Source organism: Centroberyx affinis, unplaced genomic scaffold (assembly GCF_046629955.1).
Source record: "Centroberyx affinis isolate AG114_WGS23_722 - 3 ecotype Tasmania unplaced genomic scaffold, CSIRO-AGI_Caff_v1 ptg010099l_1, whole genome shotgun sequence".
In the NCBI taxonomy this organism is placed as follows: domain Eukaryota; kingdom Metazoa; phylum Chordata; class Actinopteri; order Beryciformes; family Berycidae; genus Centroberyx; species Centroberyx affinis.
In genome coordinates, this window is record NW_027284735.1 from 342,681 (window position 1) to 365,342 (window position 22,662).

The following is a 22,662-nucleotide window of genomic DNA, read 5'->3' on the forward strand; positions in this document are numbered from 1 at the left end:
TGCAGTGTAAAGGCCAGTAGAGGCTGCCAATCTTCTCAGCGATGGTCTAGTTTGTTTACAGTAATTATGCTAATGTCTCAAAATGAGTGTGGTAGTGATTTATTGATTTTAAAATGCTGCATGTAGCACTTTTAATCTGTCTTTCCATTGTTTATTTAACCTTTTTAACCAGGTAAGGTTCGCATAGCATTCATGCTCTTTCCACCAACAACCTGCTTCAAATTCATACAGTTACACACATTCACACTTGGCGGCTGACCAGTGTCACCAGTTTCGCACTGGGCAGCTCAACTGGAGCAATAATGTAGATGAAGTGACTCTCTCTGCTAACCATCTTGTGAATATCATGCAGGATTTCTCAGGATGAAATTAACCTGGGCCGAGATTCCCAACACCTTGATTGAACTCTGATGAAAGCTTTTATGCCAAATGCGGGGTTTTTTTTCTTTTTCTGTACCAATAAAGATGTTTTTTTTAGAACATCCATCGACCTCAAAGAACCTGAATTTGTTCTTCCTTCCAAGACTCTCAATAACAATGGAGTTTTTACTTACTTACTTAGGGATTTTTATTTCCATGATCAAGTGTTTTCATTCATCTTTTTTTTACTTTATTTACTGCAGACATAGGAAAAAGGTTTCTCAAACCAATATGTAGTAAAGTGTTTGTTGAAATATCTGTCAGAAGAACGCTTCCTCTGAGAAAACCCCAGTTGTATTTTGAGTAAAAAAAAAAACCTCATCTGAGAAAAGCTGTTGGAAAATCCCTGTCTCCCCGCCGTTTCAGACAACAGGCTTTTTGACGTAAATGTATGCGTATGACACATTAATATCAACTGAAATGAAAGTATTTATCATTTCACAAAGAAAGTCACATGGGCAGCAAGGGGCGGTGGCACTGATCACTTGGTACTTTCTAACAGAAGCTGGAAAAAACAGATCTTTGGAAAGGTGGTGCAATCCCAGGCTCTCTACCAAACGTATTTAAGTGTGTGAGTGTGTGTGTGTGTGTGTGTGTGTGTGTGTGTGTGTGTTTGTGCGTGCAAGAGGAAGGATGTGGATAAAACAAACTACTAAAAAAAAAAAAGCTACCCTCCTCTTATCTTTTGATAGCTAAAACACACATGCAGTGCAAGCGCTTGGCCAGTACACATATGCGAGCACACATAATTCCTATCAATTACTCCAAGAAATACTTCCGTCTCTGTAAATCGAGGGCGGTTGACAAGACACAGACAGTTCTTGGCACAATGGTGTTTTTATGAATGACATCTGGAGAACAAGCAACATCTGCACTGGGTGACCCTGCCGCAGTACGGGGGGAGCGACGGTACAGAGGATTCAAATGGACTGAGACTGAATCAGACTGAAGATGTACATGATAAGGACTTTTTTGGGGATGAGCTTTGCTAGAACATACAGCTGAAACACTGTCAGCAATTGAACCCATCTGCACCTGGCTGAATGAAGCATTAAAGGTTGTTGTTTTTTTAAGATGTTAGGTTATCTGGTGACTTGGTGGTTCAGCAGATCAATATTCCTGTCTATCTCTGCTGTATACGATCTAACAAATGCACAAAATCTATTGCAGTTATGTAAAAATATATGAGCTGGTGCTGATGTTTTCTGTTTTCAAAGGTCTTCAAGTACACATTTTCAGCGCAGCAGAACTACTGGGCATGTGTGATTCCTGACCGACAGCTGTTTCTATTTTTCCCCAAACTGCACTCTGAAACAGAAGCAATGGCTGCAGGAAATCTTATTTTTCAAAATGCTTCGTTACTAATAGTGCAGCAACTCAGGAGTAAACAAAAGGTGTTTTCTGTACAGTTTACAAATGATGTAAATATGTTGTAAAAAATGGTTTGGTTGGTTTGGAAATGCAATTCATTCAAACTCTAATCATGCAAAACCCCTTGCTTCTACCTAAAACTGTGGATTCAATAGTTGTTTACAAGTTTACAGTTACATCTTTCATCATACAGCACCAATCAAAAGGCCAGCACACATTTAGGCGAGAGTTATAAGAGTACAAAATATCTGGTTTGTTTGATCTCTATGGGACAGACTTGATCTTGCCACAGCTATCAAAACAGGGAGAAGCCATATTTGATCTGCTTTTCCTATGTTAAAGATTTCCTGCTCTTGTGAAAATCCAGTCAGCAGTTTATATTATCGAACAAGTAGTAACGTGGACACTTCATTTGCTGTAAAATAATCCTTTTAGTGAATTGAGAGTAACAATTTGCCCGTCCAGCTTGTGCATAAGGAACTGAATGACGAGTTAGGGCAAACGATAAACCGGTGTCTGCTGAGTGCCACTAGAGGCCAACATCCAGTCACTGTGGGGTGGAAAGGCCTCAGAAGCAAGAGTGACACTACAGTAAGACTGTTCCAGTTGGTGCGACAAGTCTTCCAGGTGGGGCGGCCTACGCTTCCTATTCAGCTGGAAGGAAAAAACACTGCTGACATGTACAATTAGTCACCGCAAACACATTTCCTAAGTAAATCTGACAGCGCTGACTCTTCTTAATACTCACACCTACTTGTCTCATGTGTATTGAATTAACCGAGGCTAAAATTATGCCCTGTGTCAGAAGCTGAACTTCCATCTCCAGTCCGGTCAGCTCGGCTCTCCCTCCCTCTCTCTCTCTCTCTCTCTCTCTCTCTCTCACCCCCAACACACACAGACTGGATGTGGCTTTAAGACTATTGGATCTCAACCTTGCCGAAGCTGCCACACACCACAGCCAAACACTAAAATCTACAGCATGGCAGCTTTTGTTTTTGTTAAACTCTAGCATGATCATCAGGGTCAGGATCAAGTCACTTTCATTTCAAAATGTAAACCAAAACTGCTGTTTATATTCCGACGATAGAACATTCTTTCTCAATTATTCGTTAATAGGTTTGATAGGACAGCTTAAACATAACAAAAGGTTTTTCCAATATGTATTTTGGAGAACATTCACTTCTTGAATTGAAAGTGAAGTTGCTCCGAGCCCCGATGAGAGCGAAGCAACAGCAAACAGAAAAGAGCCGCTGGACAAGACCCATCATGCAGCAACCTGGGGAATGTGTGATCGCAAAGCTTATTTGCTTAAGTTTTATAATCCATTTGAAATGCTTCGCTTGACCTTCCTTTCTAAATTTAGAAGTGAAAGCTCAAGACACACCTGAGCTGCCTCTTCAATACACCAACGGGCCGTGGAACAGCTGTCATCACCCACTGGCTTCAACGGTTTGTATGTAAATTTATATGTAAAAAAAAAAAAAATTCCAGCAGGAAATAGGAAATAGCTTCTTCTACTTGATATTAATATTTTCAATCGAAAAGATAAACTCAGTCTTCATGAGCCCGTTGGGGAGGATGTGGTCTCCTGTAATTTGAATAACTGACAAAAACTAGAAGAGCTGTTAGGTCCTGTTGAAGTTATTTAAAACCTGTTAACGTTCTATGAATACCTCCAACACCGAAATTTACTTTTTCCAGTTTAATTCCAAACATTTTCCAAGCCAGAGATACCTAAAATCCTTGCAATACAAAAAAAAAATCATTCCACTTCCACTAGTTTGAAGGTAAACATCATAAAAAGAATGACTTTTTAATATTTCATTATTACATCAAGGAAAAAAAAGCTCTGCTCTAAATTAATGGACTCTTTAAAGGGCAGGGTTTCCAAACAGCATCTAGCAATAAGCCAGCGGGGTGCCAGCGACTAGGAGAGGGTGTCGGGATTCATTATTTTATAGTAACCATCCAATTATCCATACATCCCATCCCTGTCGTAGTGCCAGATGAGCTAGACGCTGAACCCCAGCCTGCTCCAGAAGCACTGCTCCTGGTTCTCCCTGCTCTCCTACTCTTCTGCTTACATACAGTCCATGTAGATAAGAGTATAAACAAAGGAATGTTCCTGATTACAATGTCTGCAGCAAGGAGAATTCATAAATAATTGAAAAAAAAAATGCTTTTGGGAAACCCAGCCCAGCCAGCACACTAGCTGATCTTATGATCTGATCCCAGTGGTTCTCAACCTTTTCATCCCCCGAAAAATTAAGCGATGCCTACTAGCGATTCCCTGTATCAGACGGTGAACTTTGACCCAAACTGATGATTTTCCCTTTTCAGGCTTGTGTTACTTAATTAAATTATTGGAAGAAGCCTAGAGGCCGCAATTATTCATTATTTCACAAGAAAAAAGCATTGATGAGAAAGGTTAAAAACATAATAAATTGGTGCTTTTAGAAATATATTATTTTACATTCTGTAAATCAACCCATAACCACCCAAATTCATCCACTGACCGCCTGGGTTGAGAACCACCTTTCTGTACCAAAGACTTCATTTTACAGAAGACTGGAGGAAAAAATATCACAAACAAGACTGCCCCCTGTTGGCTAAAAAGGAGAACAGTGCATGCTGCTGCTACGAACAGATAGTAATATAGTAAATAAGGCATTATTTATACATCACACACACTTCATAATTGCAAATAGCACTTGACAGTTCACCACTAACAACTGAAGGGTTTACAGAATTCTCAGCATCCACTATTTTACACCAAGAAGGGACAATGTATTGTCCAAATCAAGTCAAGCAGAAGAAAAAAAAAAAAAAAGGAAATGTTCTTTTCTCCCTCTTTGATTGGATAAAGCCAGACAGTATGTCTCTTTGAGAGAGAGAGGAAAAAAAGGTGGTGATGATGATGATGATGGTGGTGACGGAGGCTCTCTTAGCTCAGTAGATGAAGAGGACTCGGGTGCGGGGCAGGGTGGAGAAGGAGTCGGCCAGCTTGCGGATTCTGGCGTAGTTGATGAATCCTCGGAGGAAGAGCAAGAAGCCTGGAGAGGAAACGGGACAATAAGACCTTGTAGACTCACAGTACCAACTAAAATATACTAGTATATACTAATATACACTCTGTAGGGAACATCATTCCTATATATACACTACAACTTCATGTATGTGTAGATTCCTTTCAGATATCCAGCTAGTAAGATGTCCACCAAAAGACAAAAACAACTTCATCTTAGGACCTGCAATCTATTTTCTTTAAACCATGACTACAACACTGACTAGTTCCTTATGCTAGATCATAGGGTCGACCAATGTAAACCCTGAATAAAAAGACACCACAGATAATAGAAATTAATGGATAAAAGTGCTAAACAACAGGGCAACACAGCATAACAGTACTAACTAAGATGCACTTCATTTGACATGCATATTTATATTCCATGTCCATTTTATTTCATATGTTCTTATAATGTTAAATATGTGCTTTGAACTGAGCTCACACCCAATTATAGGACAAATAGAGTTATACTTGCAATATATCAAATTTCAATATATCACCATACAAAAATGTGACAATACATATCTTGGGGCAGAAAAATGAATTGTAATATTATACATTTTATTCAGCTGTAGTAATCACAAATGAGACGGCTTGCCCATCACAGTTTCACAACCTCTCCATCCAAATTGTATTATCTGCACTTTGTAAAGACATTTTTAAATTGTTGTGTATGCTCCAGCAAGCCAACGCCACTGCTAAAAAGATTTGTGGCTCAGAAATAAACAGTTCTGCACAGTCAGACTTTGATGTCATTGAACTTTTATATATTACATTGTATTGTGGTTGTATCGAATCATATGGTGAGATAAGCATATCGTCCCATGCCTAGTTATATGATACCTCAACACTGTTGCGATCGAGCCACACGGAGCTTAAATGTGTCATAGGGAAGAGAAACCTGTTTGACTCCATATTTGATTCATTTGTATTCAGATCTGTTTGTTACTTACCCAACACCAGGAACACCCACCACAGCCAGTACTGTCCATCAAAGTAACCAGGGAAGTACGTGGAGAACTAGAGACCCGAGAGAAAGACAGGAATGACCGGTTAGAATAAACATGGCTGGTGTTGGTTTAAGTGATTCCTGCAGTATAAAAATGAATGAGGAAAGCAGTGGAGTTCTCAAGTGATCTTTCAGGAAATAACACACATAAACCAACCACTACAGAGCCAAAATTAAAATTCCACAGTGGTGTTTGGGGCATTTGTGTTGTTTGTGCATACATAAACCCACATTTTATGTGTTTATATGTGTGCAACCTCATACCCAATCAAGTGTGTGTGTATGTATGTGTGTGTGTAAGCTCCTTGTCATACCCTGACAATGAGGATCCATTTGATGAGGGAGAGGCCGAAGCCGGAGATGGCCCCATAGCGGCCGGCTGCTGAGGTGGTCAGACAGAAAGACAGGAAGAAGCCGATCCAGTTGAACAGGAATGCCACTGGAGAGAAAGATGAATGGAGGGAGGGAGGGAGGGAGCGAGGGATAGAATGAGAGAGAGAGAGTGTCAGGCATGTGATCAGAAAAACAAAACAAAACTGTAAAAAGGCAGGGGAACAGGGAAACTGGAATCTTACATTAGAAATTAATGGGATTTGTGGGTCCAAAAAAAACGTGGAGAAAAACAAAACAAAACAAAAAATCTTTGGCAAGTTAATATCTGGCGGAAAGTGTCATATTTCTGCCCTCTAGGTCTAGGAAAATAAATTAGAGAAATATACACAATGTGAGAGAGGAGAGGAGAGGAGAAAAGAAGAAAAAAGAGGAGAAGAAAAAGAGGAGAGGAGAAAAGAGGAAAAAAGAGGAGAAGAGAAAGAGGAGAGGAGAAAAGAGGAGACTAAAGTAACTTACTGAAGAAAGTGAGCATGAAGATGCCGTCATTGCCTATCCTCAGCTGGTCAGCATCTTCAAAGTCGTCTCTGGTCACAAAGTCATCGTCCTGTGACAGAAAGATCATACGGAGAGAGAGGAGAGTGAGAAAGGTAAGCACTCGATGGCCAATTTTCCACAGCAGGGCCAGGTAACAGCAGGGCTTTCCAGGGCTACAACTGCAAATTATAAAAACGTTTGCTTATTTGAAAATACAACCCAGCTGACAAATGATCTCTGCTGGCAAGGAGATGCAAAATGAATCACAGAAAACCAATTCACGAAAGTGGATTTCCTTTTTAAAATCCAACAACTGAATTGTACTGATGGAGATCAAAGTGAACTGAGCTCAACTCTGACTTTAACAGTGATTAAGCCCTGGTTAGCCCCTGTTTAGCCCCCCAGTGGACCAAGCTTTGCTGGCAACACAGCGCAAACACAACACAGACAACCAACAGACCAATGGGAACATCACACTACTGAAAGCCAATTTAAAGACTATCCTTTTTATGTTTGACAAAAAAAGGCTGAATTCTGTCAAATTCAAAGAAGCACATGAACAGAATCAGCAGATATTGTGTAACTAACTATCACCTAAACACTAACTAGCACTCTAAACAGACAGACATACAAGCGGGGTGAGGAACACTGTAGTTACATCTGTGTTTTGACACACCAAACCAGGACCCATACACTTCTTCTCATCACACACTCTCCTCCCATTCCTCCCAGTTACCTCCAGTGAACTGCGAATTACATCGTCAAAAGTCTCCAGACGTTCCCTGTGCTGAGGCTGCGGCTGAGCGCAAGGCAAGGCAAGCAGTGTGTGGCAGAGAAACACAACACCAGCAATCAAATAGGGTGGCCCCACATGCAGTTAAGGTGCAATGCATCACAGTCACCACTAGAGGTCAGAGATGAGCAATTTCTTTTTTTTTGTTGTTGAATATTTTAGTTTCCCTTTCAACTTTAAACAGACGGTGGTTTTCAGGGCGTGACTGCTGCCTAATGTGTATGACTCATTGCTTCAATATAGATAGAGTCTACCTGAGAGAAAGCGAGAGAGAGAGAGAGAGAGACAGAGAGAGAGTGAGAGAGAGAGAGAGAGAGAGAGAGAGAGAGAGAGAGAGAGAGAGAGAGAGAGAGAGAGATGGCTTTTGGGTCTGAGCTATTGTTGATATGTCTGTAAAAGGGAGGTTAGATTACTGCTGTCCTTTTCAAAAAACAGCTGTACAAGCTAAGGTGTGGTTGGGTTGAGAAATTCAGCGTAAAATAAATTACTGGAAAGAAAACAGTTCATGTTTACAAAATATGTTTTGCCCTTTAGAATGAAATACAAAAAAACATCCATGGCTCTATAGCCATGGATGTTTTTGCTATCATTTTTTTGCTATCATTTTTTACCTGTAGTACAATGCTGACATGCCTTCATAAAAACAGCACAGGGATGTTTCTATATGCAATTATGCTATTACATTAATCATATAAAAAAAAATGTCAAATCTAACTTAACAAATACAACGATAAGCAATGATAATAAATCAATTGTTAATCTTTCCATTGTGCTCATGTCACACTCCAGAGCAGACTGGAAAGGAAAATCATTGAAAATTGAATTGAAAATTGATTGGTTGCAGAATTATCAGCTACAATATAAGGTGGCAGTAGTTTACATAGAGAAGACAAAGAGACACAATCAATAATGTCTCTTGTACACACACAGAGCTCTGAATAATACTTTCCAAGGCTTCATGCAAAACAACCAGGGAGGCAGCTGTGTGAGTGTGTATGTATGTATGTGTGTGTGTGTGTGTGTGTGTGTGTGTGTGTGTGTGTGTGTGTGTGTGTGTGTGTGTGTGTGTGTGTGTGTGTGTGGGCAGTAGATGTGCATAATGTGTGCATGTAAACCTAAGTGCATCGGCTTGCTCACAGTACAGGAAGTGTTTGAGCACAAGCGACAGCGTGTGTCAAGTATGTGTGCATAAGCAAAGAAGAAAAGAAAAAAAAGAGTGAGACACTCACTCTTCCAGTTACCAGGGGAACAGTAGTCTCAGCCTTGGTTCTTTCCGCTTCATCATAGGAAGGTAGCGTCGTTGCTACGTTGTATGATGGAGGCTTGGGGAAAACCCTGTCTTCCTTGTACTCAAAGTAGGCTGAGGAAGAAACAGCACACGGATTCAAACACAAAGACAGGACTGCAAGTCATGCTGCAAAGTTCTCCCTATTGGCACAATTATAAAAATGTATAATCTACTCTTATTACCAAAACAAAACTACCAAAAATAAGGCCAATATTAAAACAATTTAACATCTAAATATGGAGTGTTTTGGAACTGCAAGCACAGGGATGAACACAGAGTTTGGTTCTAGACTCTGAAACAATGGCACACATGGATTAGACCAGTGGTTCTCCATCCTGGTCCTCAGGACCATCCTTTTCATTCAAGCTATCTAATCAAGGACTGATTTACACCTGGAACAGTTTACAATTAACTAGCTGGTAGGATAGAAAACCAACAGTACTCTGGGTCCCAAGGACCAGGATTGAGAACCAGTGGATTCGTTTACAAGAAAAGTGCAGCAAATACACCTTTGTCTGCATCAATGGCAGACTTGGACAAAACTCTGTTGAGAGACTAAATATTAGTTTAGTTAGGTTGTGCTTGATGTAACCCAAACTGTCAAACACTTGGACTGTCCCTATAGTGTCAATATAACTTGTAAGATATGGTTAATAAAATGCTCCTGGTGTCCTTTCAGGCAGTCAAACACTTATGACTCAACTAATATTTTGCTAATATCTGCTTTACTAAGGTTAAATTAGGAAACATGTTTTTTGTCTGACATCCAAAATTCACTGGTTATTTTAATTAGCCTATGTTACAAATCCAAGTGGATCACAACTATCATTGGTTAGCTGCCAAACTGTCTGGAAGCCAATTTCACCAGCATCAGCCAAAATGTATTAGCATTTGTTTTAGACCCAGTTTATACATTTGATTTGGCTAAGCCAGCTTTCACAGTTTACTGCCTCCAGCCTACATTCTAGATGTCTTAATTTGGTGAAATAATTACCTTAATCAAATAAATGTATTCAAATGAACTCTAAGCTAATGTCTGGCTAATGTCTGGTTATCTGGTATCACGACAGGCCTTGACGAGCCAAGTTTGGATTGCCTAGAATGGTCTGTTCCTTTTCAACACTGGTTTGGCCTTGCCATGCGAGAGGAAATGTTACTGGGTTTTTTTACCTTGCTCACTGATAGTCGATGAGATTAGGTCAGCAAAAAGTTACACAGAGGACAAAAGGCCTCAATGCAAATGAAGCCAGGTTTCTTCTTTCCTTATTCTCAAACACTATCTGAAACCGATACAAGCTTCTGCCCAACTGTTTTTAGGGTGGAAGCACACTACCATTTTTCTTTTTAATTATACCGTAGCTCAAATAGGGCACAAACGTTTGGTAAGTCAGGGTGAAAATCAGACACCACGTCGTCCTTTTTCTAGGAGGCTTTCTCAGAGCAACCAGTTCTTGAAAATTTGGATGGAATGGTCATTTCATAGCCCAAAAACCAATATGAAGGAGTGCTTCTTGTGTTTTTGGCATTACCTCCAGTGGCGCTCTTTGGGAAGGGATTAGAATATTTCAAAACAATCAAGTCCAAGGCACTCGCATGGGGTGTAGAGTTTAAAAGCTTTCATTTCCTACCTACGTGTAGGTCGCAGTAAGAAAGATGTTAATGCTGAGTCCTAGTGAAAAAGGACTTCTTAACTCCCCATGCGAGTGCCTTAGACTTGATATTCTGGTCATTTAGTACTTACTAGTTCATGAAATCTTATAGTGCAGTGTTTCCCATACAGAGGTTTATTTGTGGCGGCTCACCACAAGTAAATTCCTAAGTAAGTAAATGACCTATGAACCAGAGGGAGACAGTGTGAATCCTGGTCTTACCGGCGTTGTCCGCAGCAATGCTGCTGTAGGGGGGCGGAGCGTCCGCTGCTACCTGCGGACTCTCCTCTGCCTCCTCCTCATTGGGTAGCTATGGGAGGAAGAGAATGTGATGTGTTAAAAGAAAAAAAAAAACACTTCCTGGTGTCAATTTAGGCTACACACGTCTGAAACATTTATGCTTTTGGATTGGATAAAGAAGCTTCACACTGCCTGACTAGTGTTTAAATACAAGCCCAACCCAACACCAAACCTAATTATTTTAAGTAGGCTAACTTATAAGTGAAGCAATGACAAAAAAAATCAGAGGAGAGGGAAGGAAACTGGGCCCAGATGGAACAGATTTTTCAAATTATGAACATTAAAAAGAGGAATTCAACATCGCCAACAAAGCATTTCTTCACCATAATAGCTTTCTCACTAAAAGCAGGAAACTCGTGAGCAAAAGACCCAACAGCACTTTTGTCTATCACTTTGGATAGAGTCCAGGCTCAGCCTCTCTTCACTCCTGATTCAGCTCATCAAGGATTTAGACCAAGCAGATTGACTGATCAAGTCACTCCACAGGGAGGAGTCCTCATGCAAGGCCACTCAGCTGATACAGATTACGAAGTAGTGGATCTGCGAGATAGGGTTTGTGGACTTATGAATTACAGGTTAACAACACTTTAGTTCTCCCTATATGCTCAACCGAGCATTTTACCCACTACTCTCTAGAAAAGAAGCAGCATTAGGCAAATCGATTCCCAGAAGTGTGACTGTGTGTACAGACCGACCAGGTACAGACACACACTTTTCTATGCAATCTGTGAGAGAGAACAAGGTCACGATTCAGGGAAAAGGGTGGAGAATTTGGATTTAAGCAAGGAAATCATCTGAGGTGCCCCGAGACACTATCAACAGCAACACAGCCAGACAGAGACAGAGACTCGTTTTAGAAGAGAGTAGAACCTGGTTGGTTTTCTGCCATAAAACTTGAGAATAGGGCTGGGTGATAATTCAATATTATCATTTATTATTATTGTCTTTCAGTGGAATCACATCATGATGATATGGTGATTTTGGGATATCATGATGCATAATGCTGCTGTCTAAATTGATAATTGATTGATAATTGATTGATTTAAGGAATATTATCCAAACGTTTACACAACTGACTTGGCTTGTTTGGTAAGTTTGATCACCAATACTAAAAGAAAACAGTGATTTGGATGGGTTTTTAGCAGAGTTACTAGATCCGCAAAATGACACAGAATAGAGAAGCGGTTCGGGTCTGCACCTGCACATTAACTACTGAATCACATGACCAGGCTTATGTAGATGACTGTCTGTCTGTCTCCCCAACACCTGACTAACTAGATTAGCTGGTGGATTGTGATGACCAGCAGACACACCTACTGTTGTACTGCAGGTCATATATCCTAACATTAGCAGCGCATTAGCGTACAGTGAGGTTAGCGAATCAGGTCAAGTTACAGCCTTTCTCGTTAACGTCAATATGTAACAGGTTAATGTTAGCTGCGGTGCCATATATTGTCATTTCCTAAACTAACGTTAGCTAGCATAAACTTAGCACGCTTGTCTAAACAAAACACCATGGACGTCGAATCATGTTCCTATTGATCTAAGAAGGTGGCAAACGCTAACGTTACTGTAGTTAACACCTAACGCTACGTTAACTACATCGTTACCCGATGAAAACAACGAAAAAATAACGAATCCACCTCACTAATGACAGCGGTTCCCAGTGGCTTTAAATAGGAATCGTTGTTGTCAGGCTAGTGAGGCCGACGACAATGCTGTGTGAATGAGAGCTTTCGTTAGCGTTGTAGTGTTAATAGTATTACATTTTTAACGTTTAACGTGTACCTACCTGCTGATATCTGGCGCTCGGTTCGGCCATTCCGGTTGGAAACGGCTATCAACAATAACGAAGGAATAGACTGCCAAGACACCCAACAAAATAGAAATTATATAACAGTACAAACTGTAAACTCAATCCTCGGGACGATAAGACCTGCTGCTCCCTCAGCCACTGACATCAGTGTCAAGCTAGCCAGAATAAAACATAAGACTTTCTGTCATAGATTTCAAAATAAAGTCCTTATTGACGAACTGTAGCAACATTTTTGATTGATACAAAGTCCCAACGTAAAACTATATTTTAAAAGGGATCTAAATAACTAAATAAAAATGCATTTGTTGTTGTTTTTACGAACACTCTAATGCATAATCATTCTCTATTTGTCAAAACGGACTATTTTATGCTTTTATTTTGAAGGCAAATCACCTAATTTCCGCTCCATTCTAGGTAACTCTGGCTGGCTTGAAGCAGCTCTCGCTCGCCGAGTGAATGACGTCAATAGCCACAACAAACTCCTTATCGCCCCCAATTGAAACAATGTAACACAACAACGAGCAGAAGTGGCAAGTAAAACCAAAACCCACAGAAAGATAAGCAACGAAAATGAAAATAACAGAAGACTAAATTGTCTATTTTTTGAGGAGAGAAGATTGGCTGTGAAGTTCTAGCCTATAGTTTAGCTCAAAATAAACGACAATGTATGCATTAAATCAGTGGTTCCCAAACTGAGGTCCAGGGTCCCCAGCAAAATGCTTAATTAATTAGTTTTAAAAAATCACTGTTATTTCACTGGATAGAAGTTAGCACCAGAGGAGAATGTAAAAGGATGACATGACGGATGGGTCACAGGGGATCAAAGGGTAAATATGTATAAAACAATTGCTAAATGGCATAGATACAATAATATCATCCCATACTATCAATTGTTCCATAGTAGTCTAGCATGGAGCTGAGTATAAAATATAAATGGAAATGTTGTTTTGGTGCTTCTGTTTTTATTCAGTCATATGATTTATGAGTATGCCTTTATACCACATACAGAAATCCTTACAAACTTTGAACATTACATAGAATGTTCTAATTAAAAAGGACGGGTCATTTCTGACAGACTCGTGAGTGTATTTTTGGACAACACATAAATAGGTTACAATGAATAAAACATGTTGCCACCGACAGATTTTTGGACATGTGCTGAGCAGAAATGAAGGATGTGTGTTGAACTGCTCCAACAGATAGGCAGACAGAAGTAACACTTGTGTGATCTTGTGGATTAAGAAAAAGTAGTGAAATCCTTCGGTTTATAGGCGCTCATTGGGAACAGGAATCAAATCTATAGAAAACTGAAATACTAGCTCCAAGATTGAAAACCCCCAGTGAGAAGAAAACAGTAAACTCTTGAGCTGTATGTACAATGTCCAAAGCTTTCTACAGTAACTCCAGTAAGGAGAGAAGAGACTAAAATCTAGAAATTCAAAAAGCCTTTATTGTCCTGGCTTTCGACCATAAGGTCTTAATCAGGTCAAGATATGTATTGGATATGGAATAAAAGAGCAGGGGAAATGTCTGTCAGAGCACAGGTTGATTGGCATATATGAAGGATTCTGTTTCAGCATGAGATATCCAATGTCTGAAAAGTGTCTGGTACATCTCTTTTACTCTACTTTATCTTCTCTTACAAAGCGATTTCTGGCAAAACTCATACAAAAAAATGGTCGAGATCAATAACTATCTTCAGACTTTTGCTCCCACAATTGTTATATTTCTGCAGCTGCAATCACCATAACTTTTTAAACAGTGATTAATGAATATCAATAACTATTGAATGAAATCCTTTGTGTGTTCCTCATCACAATCACAACCTCACAATAGCGTTCAGTGTGCAATAAAAAAGAAAAACAAACATAACTGGGTCTTGTAAGGTTTTATTGTATCTTTATCTAAAATAAAAAGACAACAACAATACCCGTGACACTTTGTATGCAAGCTCAAGCGTTATGTGTTTTTCTAGAAGTTCTACCTCAGATCGATTTCAGTGAAGTTACTTGTGGTTCTGGTACTTAACAAGCACAGGATAGGTGGTGCCTATATGCTTCTGGTTGTAGTGGTGGCAAACGATCTCCACATCGTAGAAACTGAACTGGACTTTGACGCGCTCGTTGGGCGAGTTGAGGAAACAGAGAGTGTAGAGGGCGAACTCAAACTCCGGACTGACGCCGATGAAGATGCTGCCTTTGGGCTTGATGCCGTTCTTCCAGCTGAACTGTAGCGCCAGGATGTGCTTGTTCTCATCGGGCTGCATGTGAGAGGAAAAAAAAGAAATGTCAAGAGGTGAAAGTGAGGAATGAACAGCACTTGCTTGGGGAGGGAAGAAAGAGAAAGTGTGTGATAGAGAGAGGGGGGAAAGAGAGAGATGAGAGAGAGAGAGAGAGAGATACCAATAGTGGCTGCATGTGCTTGTTGTCATCAGTCTGTGGAGGAGATAAAGGATAGGACACAAAGAAGTGAGCAAGACATGAGAGTGAGACAGAGACTTTATTGCTGTACAGGGTGGCAGCAGGATGTTGTCATCAGTCTGAAGAGGGAGAAAGAAAATAAGAAAGAGGGATGAATAGGAGGTGAGAGTGAGATACAAATATGAATGAATGTCACAGATTTCCTGTCAGTGTCCTGCTTGTGTTGTCAAGGGTTTGAATCCAGCTCTTGACATACAGTACCTCCGTGCTATGCTATCAAATAAAGCAGAAATTCCTAAAAAGGAATACACCAAGTTTTTTGGAGATAGGCCCATCGGGCAACGTATCCATGAAGTGATGAGAACATGGAGACCAAAATCATTCAGTGCCCCCAGTAGTTTAGCATACACTGTGTTGAGTGATAGTAGGCGATAGGGCTGGGCGATATGGTTGAAATCAATATCATGAAATCATAAGGACTTTTCTCGATATCAATATATATCACGATATGGTTCATGTATGCAAAATCACGTTAAATAATCAAATTAATGTTCATCTCATTGAACCGAATGGTAATGTTAGGTGTGATGTCAAACAAAACTGAAATTTTCAAATAATATTCCTACCATACCTCATTTTATCAGAGTTTTTAAGTAAAATTTGCTTGTCATCATCAATTTAGACAGCAGAAATGTGTGTCACAATATTAAAATATTTTCATATCATCACAATATGATTCCACTGAAAGACGATAAACAATAATATTGAGTTATCGCCCAGCCCTAGTAGGCGACTAGCATTATCAAGAGTGAGAAAATGCGAACTTGTAACAGCTAAAGCTAAATGGTAAGGATTCTTAAATCATATGCAGCTAAGTCTGGAGATTGTTAAAAATTACACAAAATATGATACATATGTTTTGAACTAGCAGGGACTACTTTCCCTGTTTACATCAGAAATGAATGTGATGGGCGATGGAAACCTGTGTACAGCTGAAAAAATCACTGCGCAGCGGATGAATACATTGTTGCTCACCTCAAGTAGTCCCAAAAATAAACCATGTCTACTTCAGCTATGTTGAGTTAATGATATTTCACTTTTTAAATTTATGAATCTACAGGCCATATAATAAAAACCACAAAACCTATTTTTACTAAAAACTTACCTTGGATAATGCTAGTTGCCTACTATCACTCAACATAGTGTATGCTAAAAGTATTAGTGGAGCACTGGAGTGAATCTACTGGGGACACTGAATGATTTTGGTCTCTATGTTCTCATCACTTAACCCCTAAGACACTCCCAAAAACAAAAGAAAAAAAAACAACAACATTACGCCTCAACTTGGTGGTGTCAGAATGTGCTTGTTCATCAGGCTCAGGTTAGGGAGAAAAAATAAGCTGAACTGAGCGAGAGGTGAGAGAGCGAACTTGGTCATAGCAGAATGTGAGTTTTCTCAGCAGGGTGCAAAATGGGAAAGCAGGAAAGAGATGAGAGCAAAAGATGAGAGCAAGAGAAAGAGTCAACTCGGTAGGCTGAATAGAGGAGAGAGAAGAAGAAAGGGGAGGCAGATGAGAGATATGTCAAACGTAGATGGATGTGTGACGGGGAAATGTAAGGATTGCTGCTGAAAGGGAGACAGGAGAAGGATACACCGATGATTGATCAACTTTAAAAATGTATAAGATGTATTCTACTATAAAAGAGAGAGAATAAGACAGTCAAAGAGAGACAGACAGATAGAAAGATAGTATATCTCAGACAAGGGCAAATAGGTAGGTGAATACACTGTTAAATACTTGAAAACCACAATAATGCTTATATGTTCTCATTTGTGTAATATTAGATGTTATTTTTGAAGGTGCTTCTGGCAAGATAAATCAAACATACACACCTCAAACAGATCAAACATAAAACCAGAATGTGGGAATATTAGATATGACATGGATACAGCAGTGTTGAAATATACTCTTCCTCAGATGCAGACAGGAGCAGTTTACCTGGGGTGAATTTGCATTGACACTGTAGCCTTTGTAATCAATGTGTCCCAGTTTCTCCTGTAAGTACAGCTGGATCCAGTTGTGAAAGCCGATGACGGTCCGGCCTCCTCTCGTCTCCCCGACAAACACGTGTTCGAACCCCGAGGAGTCCGGCCTGGTGGGAGGCAGGAGGGGGAACATCACACCTCAAGCACGTTTCATTAAGATGTAGTCGAACTGATGCAAGCTTTCCCAGCTGCACTAATCTATTTAGCATGTGACCACTAACAATCTCAGTCCTAACATGAAAGATCTTACTCTCTTGTTATTGTTACATGGAGACCATTATTATTATACTACTATACCACTATACTATTATTTATTATACTATTATTAGTCTCTTGTATTTATTTATTTATTATTTTAATGTACCCTTATTTTATCTGATGAACTTGGTGTGACTATGGTTTTATGTTTTATCTTCACTTTGCTTTTATCACCTTTTGTTTTGATTTGTTTGTGTGAAGCACTTTGTAACATTTGTTTTTTTTCAAAAAGTGCTATATAAATAGGCCTAAAGTATTATTATTTCTATTATTAGCATTATCAAAAATATATTTTCAGTAAAAATCCACATGTAATTTTGTCAGCTATCTGTCCCACTCAGTGTTTGAGTAAGAGGTTATGGATTTTTTCCGGAAATTGAAGCAGGAGGTTGAGCCACATGAATCAGCTCCAGCTCTAGTTCATGGATTGCAGCTCATTCAAACAACTGAACGAATACATTGGTGTCTGAAAATGGCCAAACATTCTCAATCACATACCACTCATATCCAAACAAGTATCTTATAGTACTGTGAATGAACTCATTTTCGGTACGGGTAAGTTCCACTCACAGCAGCAGCGCATTACTGTGCTGAATGAGCTACGCAGGGCCACCCACTTAAAACAAGACAGTTATCATCACTGTGGTAAATTCCACCGGACGAGTCGTGTTTGGGTGGCATGCCAGCTTCCACCCACCTGCTGGATCCTCTCCTGGCGTAAAGTTCAAACCAGATCCTGTACAGCTGCTGCTTGAAGCCGGTTTCATCCTCCGGAGAGAGGTTCTTCTCCACCAGGTACTTGTGGGCTATCTGGAAACAGAACAGGAACTTCATATAAAACATTTTCTTTAACCTTTTCTTACACTTTTTATATTCACCACCTACATGCATCCAGGGCCTGTATTTATCAGACATCTCAGACGGCTGAACTGGGACCATTGGCTCCAGCCCAACTTACCATCTGTTACATTGTAACCCGGAAGGTAAAACTGGTTTTGGATCTGCATTCTTGTTATGAGATGCTTGGAAATGTTTTTTTGTTTTTTTTGCGACTTTGAGACCTTGAGCACTGAGACAAATATCAAAAATCTTGTCTAGACATGCATAAGACAGCATATCTATTAATTACAGAATGGAGTTTGCAGGTTTACACCTATAGAGCAGGAGATAATGGTGTTGTATGACAAAATATCAACCAAGGGAACGATCAGGAGTTACATCATTGCATGTCCTATCTTGAAACCAAAAAAAATCATTACTGGGGATACAACATTGTGAGAGAGTCGCTTTGATTGTATATTTATATACATGAATATTTAAACAATCAAGCGAGGCCTGATTAGCTCTCTTGGTGCTGTGGTGGAAATCAGCCTGTATGGGTCCCAGCAGGAGGAGAGGGCTCGTCTGTAAAAGTTAGCACAGGTACCTTCATGGTGGGAGTCTGAACGATGGAGTCCAGGAACTTGTGGTTCTCTGCCTCTTCTTCCGGAGTCACAATTTCTGGCTCTCCGGTGTCACTCTCATAGTTATCCAACAGGGAGATAAAGGCTGCAGAAACACGGGATACACAAACACTCTTGAAAAGGTCATTTAGTTTGGGAATAAACACAAACAACAATATAACCTTTCGGCACAAGATATGTTGATAAGAACAAATACTGGATCAATAGATGTAGCTATTAACATTATGCTGTGTTGAAAAGTAATAAAAATGTGTATCGTCCCAAAGGAGAAACATCATTGTGTTGAAAATGATGCATCCTTTTTAAAAATGATGCTTCCGTTAAGCTATACTGAATATAGAAACATCCAGTTCAGTAAATTGTTGCCAGAGGTAAGGTTATATATTTCTCAATATTGCCAATAAAATATGAAAATATGAGAACTATTATCTAATTCCTGATGCCTTAGCATTCTGGTAGCACTCCAACACTCTCTATAACTTTTCATTTATAAAATCACCACTCACATCAAGCTTTTACCATTAGAAAAGCTTTGCAAACTCGGGATTTTTTAATGGTAAAAGCAATTAAATATTCATATTAATCTCTATTAAGAGTGCAGCAAGGACAGGTCTAAAATTATTTGGGAACATTCGGGTCTAAATTTGGTTTCTTGAGGAGGGGCGTGTTTAAAACATGATGGAACAAGACTGGAGCCTAAACAGCTATTGATAACAGATAGGATACTGGGGCCTTGGGAATAGTTTAATTTCACTAGAACTTAATTCACTAGAATTAAGGAGGAAATGTAGAAGAATGTATAAGAATGACTGTTCTAATCATAGGTTTCATTCTCACCACTATCATCTCCACAAATACAGTGTAAACAGTTATATAGGTCAATACTAAATCATCCACAACAAAAATCTTCCCATATGGGTCCCTGGGGAAAAAACATCTTACAAAATTGGAGGTTTTTGGAACATATTAGTGACAAGTGGCATCCTTCAACCCACTTTCTAGTAATCTGTCTATTTGTGCCTCTGTGACATGAAAACATCTGAGAACCTCTTAAACGAGTCTGGTCTAGCGAAGGAGGAGACTGGGGGGAATCCTCTTTTTTTCAGTGGGACACACTGTCTGACTACTGTTACATAACGCAAATCCCTATACAGTTCTGTGCAAGGACACCGCTCTCGCTTTATGTCATCACTGACGGGTGAAAACCTCGTGACTCAAATTCTGGTGATTTTCATGTTTTAATTTAACTTAAAGGATTACATGCTGCTCTATGGGTTGAGAAAATTCTACGACCTTAAATATTGACTGATTACTTTTTTCTTCCCTTATGTTCTTGGATTTGTGCTTTGTTTTGTCTATGTGTGGTGTCTTAAGTGTCTTGTTGCTGTAACAATTTGAATTTCAATCTGGGAATAATAAAGTTCTTATCTTATTTCATCTTATCTTGTCTTAAAGTCCTTTCAAAACCCATTGGATAAACTCAAAAATACATAGCTAATAGCTTAAAAAAGGCTGTTTTGGACAAACATTTTGGAGATGCAAAGTTTTCACCAGACATCTGCTTTGCTACATAAACGAGTGAATACGTCACAAGATAAAAAAGCACAAGAAGGAGCTGTGCCCTTGCAGTTATCATGGGGAGGAGGAGTGAAGGATCGCATCTCCCTGCGATGAAGCGCTCCCCACACAGTGAACTGTGCGTGCTCTGTGATTACGCAACACGCTGCTGCTCGTCATCATAAGGAGATTATGAGCAGATGTAAAAGCTCGGCTCTGCGGGGAGACGATGGGGAGGATAGTATCGAACGGGAAACAGTGCAGAGGAATGTGTGAAAGGATTATGATGTCAATCCAAATATTGTGATGGTACAGTTGTGTAAGCAGCTGTAACAGGACCGGCATCCCGTTCAGGGAATCGACTCGTAAGCCACAGAAACAGGTGATAAGCCACAGAACAGTACATGAAGTCTCCAAGAAGGATTACTCACTTTTGACTGAGGCTGACTGGTGATTTTGCAGCTTCTGTTCAGATACAACTCTATATGCTACTCCCAATGAAAACCATACTAATTCTCAACCCATGTTCACTTACCTAAAAAAGTCTCCTTTTTGAAAATGTTCTCATCGACGAATGTAAACAGAGGATATCCCCCTGCATCGTTGTCATCGTTGAGAGCCATCGCTCCTCCGGCTTTGCCCTGCGTCACACACACACAGCAGGGCAGCAACACAGTTATTGAAACTTCACTGATTGCTTTTACAAGTAGTAGTGTATGCATGCTCACTGCTTTCAGTAATTGGTTATGTGCACTTTATGAGGTAATTATATTTTAATGTGTTTACTGGCAAATTTATTTCAAACTGAATTTTGAATCATGCTGATTGCTGTTCAGCCAAAGTTCATCTACGTTTCCAGTAACACCTTTTGCATTTAATCAGAGCCTTAATAGTATCTCTACATAAGGCAATGACCATATATTATATCGGTGAAACCCAGATGGTCAGTTGATATAGAAGAAATGCTTTATCCAGATAACAGCAAAATCAAACATAGATTCCCTAACACAGCTACAATCACACCATTTACCACAGTAACTTCATCATCATTGTGTTTCTGCCTTTTTGCTCTCCTCTTCCACTTCAGCTGCACTCTGCTGCAGCCTACAGACTCTGTTTTGCCATAATGTTTGGCAGTCAGTGTCATTCGGCTAATGGCAAGCCATTGTGGCCTATGCTACTGGGACAGTGTCTGCCTGGCCATTGTGTCCCTTTAAAAGACTCCCATAGGTCAACAGTCCAAAAATATGTGAGTGTAACTGTGTGTGTGTGTGTGTGTGTGTGTGTGTGTGTGTGTGTGTGTGTGTGTGTGTGTGTGTGTGTGTGTGTGTGTGGAGGGATGGGGGGGGGGATCTGTGTCTGATCAGTGACCTTCCCTTACAGGTGAAACAAAAAGCATTTTAAACATCAGTGTATCATTGTCAAAATGTTATCCCTTTGAAAAAACAAATGAGACCATGGTCGAGACGACTGGCAGCCTCTATCTCATGCCAGTAGTTTTGTTAATGCGTTAAAATTAAGACCACATTTCCCATAAACCACTTTGCTTCTGTTCAAAAAAGGTTCTTTGCTTTTTCAAGAGGTCAAAGGTTTTCTCTTTCGCTTTACTGAAAAGGATAAACATGTTAGAAGTCATTTTTCCATCGGCCTTTCTGTCGTTTGACATAAATTGTCAAACAGGTATATAATTTGATAGTTAGAAGGCGCTAAAAAGTAAAAAAAATATAATAATAATTTGACTTTCATAGGGCCAGCTTGGATCTTAGTAAACTAGAACAGCAGTGCAAATATTCAGATGTTCTTTGCTATAATAACTTAAGGGATCTACTTCCCCAATCCATCTCATTCTTCTATGTGTGTGTGTGTGTGTGTGTGTGTGTGTGCACCTGGAGAGAGATCCTGTAGTCTTTCCCAGGTTTGAGTCTGTTGACGTCGTTGTCCCACAGCTCCTGCACCATGGCCGACAGCTCTCTGTCACTCTCAATCATGATGCGACCGCTTGGTTGCCTTGTTGGTCCCTTAGTGGTTCAGCTGGGGATGGTTTGGTCTCAGAGCTTTTTCAGAAAAAGAAACAGAAAATGCTGCTGAGGCTGTTGTTAGGGTTGGGGTAACTTTGGCTGAAAGTCATGAGATTTAACGCTGAGGCTTTAAAATGAGCATAGCTTCATCTGTATTTTATAAACAGTATCATACCTACCCAGGAGTTTCAGGAGTTTCAGTCATATTTGGACAGATTCAATTTAATTATTTGGTTTTATTTTTATTTTTTTATTATTTGTTTAAAATTTGGTGTTGTCAAAAAAATTACCTTCAGTGACTTCTAGAAAGTCTACAATG

At 39.7% G+C, this 22,662-nt stretch overlaps 2 protein-coding genes across 3 annotated transcripts; both read right to left on the bottom strand.

Moving 5' to 3' along the window:
* Positions 1–3,485: 3,485 nt before the first annotated feature.
* LOC139640643 (NEDD4 family-interacting protein 1-like) lies at positions 3,486–12,711 on the bottom strand. Of its 2 annotated transcripts, none has more exons than XM_071514822.1 (7): positions 12,557–12,711; positions 10,687–10,774; positions 8,769–8,887; positions 6,717–6,804; positions 6,182–6,306; positions 5,812–5,878; positions 3,486–4,844 (listed from the first exon to the last, which is right to left on the bottom strand). In XM_071514822.1, the coding sequence occupies exons 1-7, from the start codon at positions 12,584–12,586 to the stop codon at positions 4,741–4,743; spliced, it is 621 nt and encodes a 206-aa protein (XP_071370923.1). In that variant the 5' UTR covers positions 12,587–12,711; the 3' UTR covers positions 3,486–4,740. The 2 variants fall into 2 exon arrangements, with proteins under 2 accessions (XP_071370923.1, XP_071370922.1); XM_071514821.1 differs by having other exon boundaries at positions 8,757–8,887.
* A 1,874-nt stretch (positions 12,712–14,585) lies between these two features.
* endou2 (endonuclease, polyU-specific 2) lies at positions 14,586–22,313 on the bottom strand. Its single transcript, XM_071514826.1, has 6 exons — positions 22,212–22,313; positions 20,861–20,966; positions 18,732–18,853; positions 18,003–18,115; positions 17,001–17,154; positions 14,586–14,840 (listed from the first exon to the last, which is right to left on the bottom strand). Exons 1-6 carry the CDS (start codon positions 22,311–22,313, stop codon positions 14,586–14,588), a joined length of 852 nt encoding a protein of 283 aa, XP_071370927.1.
* Between the last annotated feature and the right edge of the window lie 349 nt (positions 22,314–22,662).

Coding starts and splice junctions, on each gene's coding strand:
- LOC139640643 (XM_071514821.1), bottom strand. CDS start 12,586: ATGGCCGAACCGAGCGCCAGATATCAGCAG. Junction 8,888..10,686: donor CATTGCTGCGGACAACGCCG/GTAAGACCAGGA, acceptor TTTCTTCCTCAG/CCTACTTTGAGTACAAGGAA. Junction 5,879..6,181: donor AATGGATCCTCATTGTCAGG/GTATGACAAGGA, acceptor TCGGGTCTCTAG/TTCTCCACGTACTTCCCTGG.
- endou2 (XM_071514826.1), bottom strand. CDS start 22,313: ATGATTGAGAGTGACAGAGAGCTGTCGGCCATGGTGCAGGAGCTGTGG. Junction 18,116..18,731: donor TTCAGACTCCCACCATGAAG/GTACCTGTGCTA, acceptor TTCTGTTTCCAG/ATAGCCCACAAGTACCTGGT. Junction 17,155..18,002: donor GCCAGGAGAGGATCCAGCAG/GTGGGTGGAAGC, acceptor GCCTCCCACCAG/GCCGGACTCCTCGGGGTTCG.